This window comes from Nerophis ophidion, linkage group LG01 (assembly GCF_033978795.1).
Source record: "Nerophis ophidion isolate RoL-2023_Sa linkage group LG01, RoL_Noph_v1.0, whole genome shotgun sequence".
Classification (NCBI taxonomy): Eukaryota; Metazoa; Chordata; class Actinopteri; order Syngnathiformes; family Syngnathidae; genus Nerophis; species Nerophis ophidion.
In genome coordinates, this window is record NC_084611.1 from 69,016,931 (window position 1) to 69,031,641 (window position 14,711).

At 38.3% G+C, this 14,711-nt stretch overlaps 1 protein-coding gene across 1 annotated transcript in view; it reads right to left on the minus strand.

Annotated features, from left to right (window-relative positions):
- The window catches only part of LOC133558359 (extracellular serine/threonine protein kinase FAM20C-like), a 122,483-nt gene that overhangs the window by 78,658 nt on the left and 29,114 nt on the right, over positions 1-14,711 (minus strand). The window contains exons 6-8 of the mRNA XM_061909677.1: positions 6,966-7,044; positions 2,352-2,444; positions 2,100-2,215 (exon numbers count right to left, since the gene is read on the minus strand). Of these exons, the coding sequence (XP_061765661.1) occupies positions 2,100-2,215; positions 2,352-2,444; positions 6,966-7,044 (288 nt within the window). The remainder of the gene's footprint in view (positions 1-2,099; positions 2,216-2,351; positions 2,445-6,965; positions 7,045-14,711) is intronic.

Consider the following 14,711-nt stretch of genomic DNA (forward strand, 5'->3'; position numbering starts at 1 on the left):
CACCCTCCTCGACCCTGTGAGGGACAAATGGTAGAAAATGGATGGATGGATGCGGAAAACAATGTAAAATATAGAGCAATGGATAAATAAACATTATTTTACTTTCACTATAAACTGTTGTTGGTGAAGATTTGATAGTGTTTCACACATTCTTTATCACAGTGTGCTGGCATTGCAGCTTTTTTTGGTTGTGGTTTATTTCAAAAAGCAGCCACAGATAGGTTCCACAAAGGGTGGAAATATTTGTGTGGGCATTTCATTCCACGAAATAATATTCTGGAAACTAGTTTGCTAATGGCAATCCTTGGCCGTATGAAAACCGTATGAAAACATTTGGCAAAACGTTTTTTGAAAACTGAGGTACCACTGTACCCAAGTTACCTCAAGGTCAATATAAACATCTTTTGTGCCACTGTGGAAAGCTCTAGATTAGATCAGGGATATTAAAATACATTTTTTGGGGGGCATATTTCCAGAAAGCTAAGGACCGCTGACCAGACTTCTCCCTTTCATTATTATTATTTTGTGTATTGCAAAGAACCACTGTCTTCTATATTGGACATTTGATTGTGGTCTGTTAATTTTGTCAGAAATAAGGGAACGCTGTGCTATTTTTAAGGACCTGCAAAAAAGCTAGTCAAAGATCCATCTCTATGACAGCCCTTTGTGTTTTTAAGTATCTGCTGCAGTTTTTTTTAATTGAACTCACAGGCCAGCAGTTGAATAGCCTACATTTTAACCTATACTACTTTTTTACTAAATAAGTTTACCAACTGAAGTAAATAAGCTACAACAAAACCTTAGTTACATAAATCACATTACGTAAAAAAAACATTTCTACCTACCAAAAATGAGAGGACTCAAAGGGACGCCTCGAGGAATGCTTCAGTTGTGTAAATAATAAGTTTGGATCCCAGTGTTCTATCTTTGCTAGCAAGGTTAACTGTCAACACAAGGATATTCCATTGTGCTTACAGTGGTCCAAGGTCCACTACACAACAAGAGTACTCTAGTCTTTTAAGGAATTTGCTGCAAAAATGTTTGTCTCAAAGTTTTCAACTATAAACTCAGTGTGCAGTGTGGTGTCATTCCCCCATAAGGAATGTACAGCATTAGCTTGCCTGGATTTTGTTATTTTAAATAACTGCTGTCACATTTTCGGTAGTATGTTGTTTTCTTGTCAGCTCATTGCCCTGAAAAGTATTTTTCAATAGCCCCAATTAGAAAGCGTATTAATGTAGAAAAGGGGAGGCCTTTAATCCCAGGAACACCATTTCTACCGCCAAGCATGGTGGTGGTGGTAGTATTATGCTCTGGACCTGTTTTGCTGCCAATGGAACTGGTGCTTTACAGAGAGTAAATGGGACAATGGAAAAGGAGGATTACCTCCAAATTCTTCAGGGCAAGCTAAAACCATCAGCCCGGATGTTGGGTCTTGAGCGCATGCAGTTGGGTGTTCCAACAGGCCAATGACCCCAAACACACATCAAAAGTGGTAAAGGAATGGCTAAATCAGGCTAAAATTAAGATTTTACAATGTCCTTCCCAAAGTCCTGACTTAAATGTGTGGACAATGCTGAAGAAACAAGTCCATGTCGGAAAACCAACAAATTTAGCTGAACTGCACCAATTTTGTCAAGAGGAGTGGTCAATAATTGAACCAGAAGCTTGTGGATGGCTACCAAAAGCGCGTTATTTCAGTGAAACTTGCCAATGGACATGTAACCTAATATTAACATTGCTGTATGTATACTTTTGATTTGGTCACATTTTCAATAGACCCATAATTAATTCATAAAAGAACCAAACTTAATGAATGTTTTTTGTGACCAACAAGTATGTGATCCAATCACTCTGTCACAAAAAAATAAGAGTTGTAGAAATAATTGGAAACTCAAGACAGCCATGACATTATGTTCGGTACAAGTGTATGTAAACTTTTGATCACGATTGTATACATCAACCTGTTCTGTGCCATGAACAAGTATTTTGTCGCTTTGACTGACCTGACCACAAGCGCTGTATATAAAGTTCCAAAATATTGTAGTCTGTATTGCCATATTGACATTGCTCTATGTGGTGTTGAAAGCAAAAAATACCGGGAGAGTTAAAGAACGTCCGGGCCAGCTTGAGATCGGTGGTGATGTTTTTGATCTCTTTGACAACATCCACTTGCCTCCCGACGGCAGGAGGGACTCTCCTGTAACCCAAAATCCTGCAGAGAATAGACAATATGAAGTGACAGAAAAGATAAGGAGATTTGTGATGAAATGACAGCATAGGCAGTATTACAGGTTAACATGCCACTGTGCATTTTGCCCTTTTCATTCATTTTCATTTGTCCTTTGTACCTGTCCAAGTGAAAGGCTGCGATTTCAGCGTTGTGACGCTCGAAATCGGAGAAGTAGTAGAGATTGTAGTCGGTTTCGTCATCTCTCTCCTGCCTGCAAGCGCAGAAAAGAAATACTGTAAGTCAAATTTGGGTAAAAACTTGTTTGTTTGTTTTTCTGTTGCCAAAGCATACTGTCAAAAATGCAAAATATTAGAAATATTGTTGACCTGAAATTGTATTAAGGTTGTCCAAAGACCAATATTTTTGCTACCAGTACCAAAATGTATTTCAATACTAATAAAGGGGACCACAAAACATCATTATTGGCTTCATTTTGACCAAAAATCTTATGATACATTAAAACATGTTTCTTATTGCAATCACATAAGAATTTTGGCACAAAATAAGACAGGGCAAGTTTTTTTTAGAGCATAATTCGTACACAAGGCAATTCAAAATGCTTTACAGAAAATTAATAGGTAAAAATAGGCAGAAAATACAATCAAAAAACAATCTTAATCTATTAACTAAATAATTATTTATTAATGTACTGTTTGTTAAAATTTCAATCAAAGAGTGTTGAAATATGCACAATTAAGTCAATGTGTTCAGCTTGGATTTAAACATTGCCAACCTTGAGGCCCGTCTCACATCTTTAGGAAGACATGCCAGGTTTTAAAAGCATAAAACAAACTACATTTCACCATGTTTGGTCTTGACTCTAGGCACCAGCAAAAGACCACTGTCTGAGGTTCTCAGAGCTTGAGATGGTTTATATGGCTTTATCTAACATGTCAGATGTACAAAACCCAAAACCAGTGAAGTTTGCACGTTGTGTAAATTGTAAATAAAAACAGAATACAATTTGCAAATCCTTTTCAATCTATATTCAATTGAATACACTGCAAAGACAAGATACTTAATGTTTGAACTGGTAAACTTTTGTTATTTTGGGGAAATATTAGCTCCTTTGGAATTTGATGCCTGCAACATGTTTAAAAAAAGCTGGCATAAGTGGCAAAAAAGACTGAGAAAGTTGATGAATGCTCATCAAACACTTATTTAGAACATCCCACAGGTGAACAGGCTAATTGGGAACAGGTAAGTGCCATAATTGGGTATAAAATCAGTTTCCATGAAATGCTCAGTCATTCATAAACAAGGATGGGGCGAGGGTCACCACGTTGTGAACAAATGTGTGAGCAAATTGTCGAACTGTTTAAGTAGAAGCATTTGTCAACAAGCTATTGCAATCAACGGCCCGTAATATCATCAAAAGGTTTAGAGAATCTGGAGAAATCACTGCACGTAAGCTGCAAGGCCGAAAAACAATATTAAATGCCCGTGACCTTCGATCACTCAGGCGGTACTGCATCAAAAAGCAACATCAATTTGTAAAGGATATCACCACATGGGTTAAGGAACACTTCAGAAAACTACTGTCAGTAACTACAGTTTGTTGCGACATCTGTAAGTGCAAGTTAAAATTATACTATGCAAAGCCAAAGCAATTTATCAACAACACTCATCTAGGATGGACTGATGCAAAGTGGAAAAGTTTTCTGTGGTCTGATGAGTCCACATTTGAAATTGGTTTAACTGTAATGACAGACAGGTCGAAGAAAACACAGAAATGATATGATAAAGCAGCATCGATAATCAAGAGTGTGGCCTCTGCTGTGAGCGGGCTTGTTTACATGGTGAGTTAGACCAAACATTTTAAGGACAGCACTTTAGCTTGCCTGTCATTGGCTACATCTACATGCGCATTCAAGTCCCTTGTTATGATCAAACAGTCAAAGTCTGTCTACACAACTGAAAGTAATTCCATAACATCATCAATAAATGAATTTGAATTCTATGGTGTTTTTTAGATGGTGATTTAAAGTATGGATGGTTGTTTTATCTCCATTTTGAATGACATACTCAAATGATTAAAAAATAAAAAAAAATAAAAAAAATGACAATTTGTGTGTGCGTATGTTTTACTTGAATGTGGCACAAATACCCCTCTGGTTTTGTTGTGTCTCAAACAAATAGTTAAAGTGAGGCGGGCTAGTTTCAATCAGAACTGCATTTGCTGTGTTTATGTGGAGCCATGTCTCTGTTAAAAACATCAAATCGAGATTGTAAGAGGAAATATAATTATTAATTAAGAATTATTTATTACTTAAAGATCTGACAATGTTTGAAATTAGCTGGAGTTACCCTGTACATTGTATTATTCAAAGGAATGTGGATTACATTTCTCTGATCAGATCATTTAACTGTCCTTTAACTAATCAATGTGCTTTGATTGTCGTTATTGTTTTAGAAGATAGCCCTTTAATTTTGGGCCTATGGTTGTTGTGACGTTTATCAGAGGCCCTTTGCATCCTCAACAACAGCTTTGATGCTGTTGGGGGAATAACAGCTACGGGCACCGCTGGCAGGGCCAGGTTGGGACATCTTTGGTTAGTTGAAGAGGCTAAGGAGGAAGAGGGGCGCAATATTTTTTTGATGAACGACTTCTTGATCGTGCCATGTCCGGAGTAAGGGGAATCATTTTAATCCCTGATTTCACCAAGCCTTCAGGATGGTCAGGAAGTCTCATGGGTGACTGTGGAGAGGAGAAAGACCGTGAAGCATCTCTGGAGGGGAGGGTGTATGTGCAGCAGGTGGGATAGATGTTTTTGGTGCGGGCCGGGATTACGGTGGTGATGAGTTTACTGCATCAGAATCCTTTATTCGAGATACAAGAGGTGCCGCTGTGGTTGCTTTGGCTGAGTCCTTTGCTGAGTTCCAAGGTGGCAGCTGAGGAGGAGTTCTTCTTCCGCTCCCCTTCTCTCTTCTCTGGGGCAGCACAGGATCTGGTGCAGGCCTATTCCGATGCCTAAAGAAGGAGGTTATCCGTCGGTCGTCTCATTCCACCTCTATTCAGGTTCAGAGTCTTTCTTCTGAAACAGATCCTCTTTTTGCCAAAAGAGATTTAAATTGTCAAAAAAATTGAGTTCTCTGGACTGACATACTTAGGACAGCCATGCTGAATGTGTATATCCTTCTGTCAATGCTTGGAAGAGGTCCAGTGATAAATAAAGATATTTTCCACTTTATCAACACTCTCAAATAGTTTATTAAAGAGTTTCCTCAGGATTTCGGACTTTTGTTTTTTGATGTCCACGGCACCCACATGCACAATCAGCTGTTTGATTCCTTGATGTTTTTCCAAGACCTCAGGTGGCTACTTTGTGATGTCTGACACAGTTGATCTTGCAAAGCTGCTTGTAACCATTCTGTTCATGTTAGATATGCGGCAGTTTACTTTATTCCAGGTGAACGGCAAGGGACAACGTTCTGACTTGGTTTTGCTATAGGACCAAGTCCATTACAGGTGTCTTTACACAGTCTTGGAAAAGACCATCTGAAATCCCTCATTACCACTGGGAGTGTCTCATGGAGTCCTTTTTCACTTTCCAGTGAAAAAAATCCTTGCTTTTAGCGCACACATTTCTTGTTGATATTTCAAACAACTTTCATGGAGAGCCATTGTATTGGTTACTCCTTCAGTTATGTTTAGAGGGTTGTTGAACATGTCATTTTTTAGATAGATTTTAAAAAGGATAAAAGAATACAAAATTATTTAATTGAAAGCATAAAAATTATTCAGAGAGTTTTGGTTCACCTGAAAGAAAAGGAATAAACTTATATCCAAGACTTATTTGATGATTTGAAAGCAAATAAAGCAGCAAGCATACCGAAAACAGTTTGTATGTACGTGACCGTTGTTCCTAACGATTTACGGTACTATTTGCTAATCGTCATAGTAATTGTCATCTTCTTTAGGCAAAATACTATTGCTTCGGTTCACGGGCTCCGCTAAAATCAACCGAAACTTTAAATGATAATTAGAATACAAGAGACATTAATGTCATTCCCCATTTTATAAACGACACACCCCAATCATATAAACACATTACTGTCTGAGCAATTGTGCACTACAAGCTGTGCGCCCATAGCATAGAGTGATCGATATGAGTATATATTCCGAGGAATATGACGCGGAAGTGTTTTTACAATGTGTTCAAGGACCGCTAAACAGAGTAAGACACCACATCGCCCACGAGAACACTCTAATCAGTAAAGCATAAGAAAGAAACAAAATAGTAAAAATAACACGCAAAATAGTTGGCTTTCTAACAGGAGGTCTATTTCTTTTAATTATTTAAAAACAATATTTCAGTGTGTGTATAAGAATGTGTACTTTTTGGGCACATTCGACAATATCACTACGATAATGTTAACCGTAATAATTGAGGTCACAATAAACGTGATAATAAATGTTTATATCGTTTTATCCCTAGTTGTTACTTTGTCAACCGTGGTATTGTTTTAAAAGTTCCACTTTTTTTTTCTTATTTACTAAATACAGTTTGTATATTCATTATGTATTTAGTTAAATTTTACGCATTATGCCCCCGCATTGTCATTGCGTCTTAGTGGCAGAGTACATCAGGTTTTTTTAGACATATCTGTTCCACACTTATATAAGACTGTTCTGGTGCACTCAAGCAAAGCATCGAAAAACCCTAAAACTAAATAAAATGTTGAATAAAAAAATGTAAGGTTATATCTCCATTTTACCGAATCAACATACTTCATGGGTTTGAACATGGCCTTCCCATAGTTGGGAAATGACATCACCAGCTTCAGTTGTGTACCTCCGGTCTTCTGCACTGAAAAATAAGAAAGTGTTGTTATTAAAATAGAAAGACAGTGCTACTGTTTTTTCTCCACCAGCGTAACACCTCACAGGGTGCAATGGTGAAAAATAAATGCATCATCACCGAGATCTGACGCACACCTTGCAAACCCGACCTTTACATGATCAAATGTGATTGTTGAGAGTACAGACAAGCCCCCTGTGTGTCAGTGTTCCGATCTGTTTGAAACAGTAACCCTTAATTTTATTTTTACACGTGACTTTTGCTACATTTGTGCCGTGTCAAATGTTAGTGATGAGAAATTGTAATATGGTTATATACCTGTTATTGTGGCCAACATGATCACAGTTATCATTATTATCACAGTATTGTTGACTGTGCTCAAAACGTACTTATACACACAGTAAAATCTTTTAACCAAGTTGTATTTACATTAATTACATTGTTCTATTATTGCGTTTTTAAAAATGTTTATCTTCTGTTTTAATTTGTAAAGGTTTTAGCGTGCTTGATATTAAAGGAAAAATGGGTGTTGTTTGTAATGGGGAAAGGCGTTAATTTAGTCATGTTAACATTAAAGATACTGTTGCTTGGGATAACAGTGTACTAGCTGCTTCTTCCAGTAAAGAGAAGTATTCCCGTGAATTTTTCAAAGTGAGGATATCCCAGTTTTACAAAACTTAATAATTGAAACGGTAATACTAATTGTCAGGAATTTTATCACCGTAAATCAATATAATGGTGACTGTACATCCCTAGCCAGTGCGCATCGATCCATACTGATAGCATATTTGTTATAATAAACAAACCATGTTCTGTATATTTTTTTAGAAATACTTTGAGTTAACATTCAATAACTTTATTATCATACACAGATGATTTTAAGTTGTTTTGCAAGTTTAAAGAAATATTTTTCTTCCAAACTAAGACTTGTTTTGTTGACTTGTGGCATTATTAACATGAAATCTACAATAAATCTGATTCTATTTTTGAGACCAAGAGTTTATGATTAAAAAAAAAGTTCTGAAGACAGACAAAGATCTGATTACACACACAGATTGAGACACTGTTTTTCTCAGTCTACCAATTGTGGTCTACATCTGAGTCAGTGCTTGAAGAACTGGAATACCACGTACGCATTCAATCGCTTTATCACCAATTTATCGAGGCCTGTTAGAGATTAGAATAATTTTGGTTTAATTTCAAAACATACTGATCAAAACATACTGTTGTAACCCAGGTGTGCTGAAAACTGTGACAGTTCAGATTGGATAGGTTAGGATCATCTAACTGAAGTGTCTTGATGCTGCTTGCATCAAACTGACTCTGCGTTGGAAAGTGTCAGTTATTCTACACAACCGTGCCCTTTGTTCTGACCTTGCTCTCTCTTGACACCCGAACACCCTTACTAAGCTTGCATTTCCTCTGCAGGGTGTGAAGACCGGTAACTTTCAGAAGGTTGGGGTTAATTACAACTAATAGACAGCAGCAACTGCACCAAAAAAAACAATCAGTATCAACGCAACCAAAGGTCACTGAAATGTACCAACGCAATCGAGGGCTACTGCAAAGTACCAACGCGACCGAAGGCTACTGAAAAATGTGGCGAGTGGGTTGGATATTTTAGGACCCTTCACAATGAAAATGACGCGCTTGTTGAGGCCTCTTGACACGAGTAACAAGCATCAGAGTGGAATCTGCATTTGGAAAGTGTCCCTCCTAAACTGCGAGTGTCAGCTATTATACACGGCCCTGCTCTCAATTCTTCCCTTGCCCTCCCAGGATACCTCAACCTTTTTGACCTCTATTGTGCTGGCTGTGCTCCGCTTATTTTGATAAAAAAGTACTTCTATGTAAGGAAGTGAGTGTTGGTTGCAATGGGGTGGACAAGTCGCCACCTCATCGCAGTATTATTATAATAATTTCTTTTAAAAAAGGCTAAAGAAATTTATACACACATTTAAAAACAAATCTGTTATTAATAATTAGCATTAACATATGTTTTATTACTATATTTTTGCCATATAGTCAAGTGTTGCTGCTTAATGCACAATGTACTACGTTGAGGAATTTTTCAAGTGTCTATAGACTTTTAGTTTTTATTAAAAATGACTAGCAGCCAATTTAACATATTTTTCTGGTGTTATTTCAGAATGTACCCGCAGGGCTCGAATTTAACCACGGCAACCGCGGCACTTGCCGCGACCCGCTTGTGATTTGCTGTAATGCCCTAAAAAAATTGACCAGCATTTACGGCAACAACATGCCGTGACCGCCCTTGACTTTTTACTTGCTAACGGACTAGAGATGTAACAATAAACGGTATAATGAGAGACAGCGGTAAAAATCCAGACCTTTAAATTGTTAATTACCGAAAAGCCTTCATTTATTAATGCAACTGCTTACTCCCTGAATACTGAAGCGTCTGCGCATGCGCTCTAAAGCCGTTGGGCTCGGGAATCATGCACTTTGCTTTGAAGATGTCCCCCTTGAGCTAACGGAGCCGATCGATTCGTTTCATTTCGTGTCGATCGCTTCTACCTCCATGGAGACTAGGTGTGCGATTAAGAGCGAAGGAGGAGAACAATATTTGATGTTGCAGTTTCATTTCGTACATGCAGCTGGTGTGTCCTTCCGTCAGCTACTGGGACTGAGAGTTAGCATGTTAGTCTGTAGTTTGTTTACGGGGATGCTCACTCGTCCTTTAATTTAACTGCTAACTTTGTTAGTGTTCCAATAACATAATTACTACCTAAAATATTTTGTAATTTCATCGAATTGATCGCTGGCTGAGTTGTCGGTGATGCACAAAGATTGTGTGTTAGATGTGGAAGGTATCACACCACTTTGTTTATCTTGGCCAAACTGTTGCACTGAAGTACATGGTTGTTGTTGTAGAACAAAGCTTATAACTAATTCCTATATAACATATTTCTGCTCAAACTCTCAATGGAGCTGTCCTGATACAGCATGTACAGGTACACAGGGTTTCCCACACATTGATTTATTTGTGGCGGCCCGCCAGGAAAGAATTACGGGCGCCAAAAAAAAAAATATATATATATATATATATATATATATATACTCGCTCGACCGCTCATAAAAGCAATGGGACTCTGTCCGTGAATGGAGCTTGTAGTTACATATTGTATAAATATGTAAATGTTATATAAATATGTACATAAAGTGTTGTAATTATATTCCAACTCCGCGTTCTTCTTGGTCATCGCCGCCGGGGCGTCCATGATAACGTTGCTTGGATGACAACATATGTTGCTCCAAAACCTCTATGGACCATTCAGCATTAATGCTGCCTTGACAGATGTGTAAGTTACCCATGCCTTGGGCACTAATACACCCCCATACCATCACAGATGCTGGCTTTTGAACTTTGCGCCTATAATAATCTGGATGGTTATTTTCCTCTTTGTTCCAGAGGACACCACGTCCACAGTTTACAAATATTATTTAAAATGTGGACTAGTGAGACCACAGAACCCTTTTCCACTTTGCATCAGTCCATCTTAGATGAGCTCGGGCCCAGCCAAGCCGGCGGCGTTTCAGGATATTGTTTATAAATGGGTTTGGCTTTGCATAGTAGAGTTTTAACTTGCACTTACAGATGTAGCGACCAACTGTAGACAGTGTGGACAGTGGTTTTATGAAGTGTTTCCGAGCCCATGTGGCGATATCCTTTACACACTGATGTCGGTTTTTGATGCAGTACCACCTGAGGGATCAAAGGTCCGTAATGTCATCGCTTAGGTGCAGTGATTTCTCCAGATTCTCTGAACCTTTTGATGATTTTTGGGACCGTAGATGGTAAAATCCCTAAATTCCTTGCAATAGCTCGTTGAGAAATGTTGTTCTAAAACTGTTCGACAATTTGCTCACAAATTGGTGACCCTCACCCCATCCTTGTTTGTGAATTACTTAGCATTTCATGGAATCTGCTTTTATACCCAATCATGGCACCCACCTGTTCCCAATTATCCTGCACACCTGTGGGATTTTCCAAATAAGTGCTTTATGTGCATTTCTCAACTTTATCAGTATTTATTGCCACCTTTCCCATCTTCTTTGTCACGTGTTGCCGGCATCAAATTCTAAAGTTAATGATTATTTGCACAAAAAAAAAAAGTTTATCAGTTTGAACATCTCTTTGTAACATATTCAACTGAATATGGGTTGAAAATGATTTGCAAATATATTATTCCGTATATATTTACATCTAACACAATTTCCCTACTCATGGAAACGGGGTTTGTATATATATATATATATACATACATATATATATATATATATATATATATATATATATATATATATATATATATATATATATATATATAGATGTATATAAAAGAATGTTTGCCTTCATGCCCCTCCAACTTGCCTTGGTGCCCTAAAATATGAGCCCTCCTTTAACACTTGACTTGACCTTAAAAAGTTAGAATTCAAGGCCTGTACTCGTGTTGAGAGACGTTACTTTTTGTTCCTTGATGTCTGCGATGAAAGAGGCGAGCTGCAGCGGGCATAACGTCACACTTGCTTAGCGCTGCTGCTTCAGTTGGATTTTTTCTCCTTAAAAAAGACACCACTGCCATCTTTTAATATTTGTATATCTGGGATACATTAAAGGGGAACTACACTTTGGAATTTGGAATTTTGCCTATCATTCACAGCCCTTATGTAAGACGAGAACACATATGTTTTTCTTTCTTTTATGCATTCCATTCATTTTCTACCACTTGTCCCTTATGGGGGTGCATGTGATAAAAAGTCTGCTTACAATGGAGCCTATGGGAGTCACTGTATTCTGCCAACGAAGCCCTTAAAGCAGCACTAAATAACTTTTCAACTTTCTAAAAATATTTTTATACTTTTTGGGATGATATACAGACTTAACAACTAGTTAATTGACACTTCTGTCATGGCTTGAGGGGGTCTGTATCGCTTTCACTAGGACTAAGCAATTTTAAGGAGGTTGGCAGGGATTAGAGGTGGGAATCTTTGGCCAATTCTCGATTCGATTACGATTCTGTATTCAAATACAGTTTGTCTTCGTTAGCGCTTATCAAAACAATATCACTAATATTTGGTTAATATCTAAGTCACAAAATGTAAATGAAGTATTGTTGGCACTTTTTGGATGTTTTTTTATGAATAGAGGACCGCCCATTGGCTCTGCTGTTAGCAGACTTTTTAGTTACGTTTATTTACGAGTTAGAATGCATTTAAAAAATACATCTTCTATCATATCGTTTGCGAAGACTGTGAGCAATAGGCAAAATTCCAAAAAAGGGCATTTCCCCTTTAAAGTACCCGTAGAGTGGAAAAACATGTTGCCTCTACATTGAAGCTATTATCAAATACCGTATTTCCTTGAATAGCCGCCAGGCATGTAATATGCGCCTGCCTTGAATTACTGCCCAGTCAAACTCGCTCCCCAAATTTATTAGCACATGCTTACTTTTACCGTCGGGTCAAACGAGTGACGCTTCCCCTGTTGTCATTTTCAAAATGACGGAAAAGTTTTTTTCTTTGCTTTTACTATGTGTAAACCAGGGGTCTTGTTCTACAGCCATACAGATCACACTGATGGTTGTGATATAAAACAACTTTAACACTCTTACTAATATGTGCCACACTCTGTGAACCCACACCAAACACATTTCGGAAGAACATCAGCTCTGTAACACATTATAAACGCAACATAAGAATTACCCACAATGCCATGCATCCATGACTCTTGGCTATATTATACACCCCGCTAGCACCAAACCCCCCACACCCTATCCGTGCGTCGGTTGAGGTGGGCGGGGTTCGGGGCGCGTGTATAATATAGCCAAGAGTCATGGATGGATGGCATTGTGGGTAATTCTTATGTTGCGTTTAAAATGTCTTAGAGAGCCGATGTTCTCCAGAAATGTGTTTGGTGTGGGTTCACAGAGTGTGGCACATATTAGTAAGAGTGTTAAAGTTGTTTATATCACAACCATCACTGTAAAAGGTATGGCTGTTGACCAAGTATGCATTGCAATCTCGTATGAGAAGCAGTGAAATGCATGCGTCCGGCCGGCAAGCAGATAGTGTTGTGTAAAGGCGGTCGCGATGACATGTTGTAGAGCAGTGGTCCCCAACTACCGGGCCGCGGCCGCTGAATATTTTTTTATTATTTTTTTTTTTTAATCACAATACATTTTTTACTGCATGCCATTGGTAAGCACAGGGGTGAGAAGAGGTTTTAGATTAAGTAGCGCCCCGGCGGCTATTCAAGGAAATACGGTATGTCTGATTTATGACAACAAAAGACTTCCAAAGTTTGTGAAGAAATAGATATGATCAAATATCACCTATTCAGTGGCCTTGTGGTTAAAGTGTCCGCCCTGAGATCGGTAGGTTGTGAGTTCAAACCCCGGCCGAGTCGTACCATGCCAAAGACTATAAAAATGGGACCCATTACCTCCCTGCTTTGCACTGAGCATCAAGGGTTGGGATTGGGGGTTAAATCACGAAAAATTATTCCCGGGCGCGGCTAACGCTGCTGCTCCCTGCTCGCCTCACCTCCCAGGGAGTGATCAAAGGTGATGCGTCAAATGCAGAGAATAATTTTGCCACACCTAGTGTGTGTGTGACAATCATTGGAACTTCATTGGAACTTTAACTTTAACTTTAAATATCCCGAACCAATCTGAGAGATAATGACAAAGCCAATCATGTGATCGCGTGACGTCACGCTAGGAACCAAAGATCCCTACCTTATCAACAACAATGCTAATCAAGCAGAATTTGTGAGAGCCAACAAATATTACTTTAGGAAAAAAATCATAATCCAGGACCTTATATTTTTGAGCCCGAACACAAACAGGATGAGCAATAAGTTTAAAAAGCCGTGTGATGGATGCAGTTTCATTGTTACACTACTATCCGCTGCATTGGTAGGTGCTAAACATAAAAACTAATAACAAACAGGAATATAACAAACACTAACTGTAATATTTCTGTTCTCGCTGGGATGCCGATCGACGGGATGCTCACATAAAAATGATGAACAATTAATTGCAACCCTCACTAAGGGTTAAAAAAAGTTCCTGCAGGAAGCGTCTTGTAGGGGATGTGAAAGTCGACCAGCCTGTCAGACCATGGCTACATTTGTCTACTACTATGAGAACTTCATAAATTACAATCTAGAATTTGCTTTTAGCAAGTTTGAAACGAAGCAGAAGCGGCCGTTGGCTCAGGGTGTCAACAATAGCAGCGTATGCTAGCATCAGCCCACTGCTATCAATGTGACGCTAAAATAGTCCGTCTGCCTTGGCACTTATAATAACATCACTCATATTTGGTTCATTTTTAGGTCAGGACATGTAAATGTAATTATTGTTGTCAGTTTCTGGATGTTTTAGAGAGACTATAATAAGCGTAACATAGAACCCTCAATCTGTTTAATCAGATGCTCGCTATTTATTTACAATTTTGAATGCTTAAAAAAAGCAAAGCAAATGTGTTTTTGTCTTACATAAGGATTGTGAATGATAAACATCTCTTTCCAATTATGGGTAATTCCAATATGACCAATCTGATAACATTGGCAGAATGCAGTAGTGTTACTACTGGTAACTGGTCAAAGGTATTCAGAGCGCAGTAATCAAAATGGCTGACTGAATTTGTGG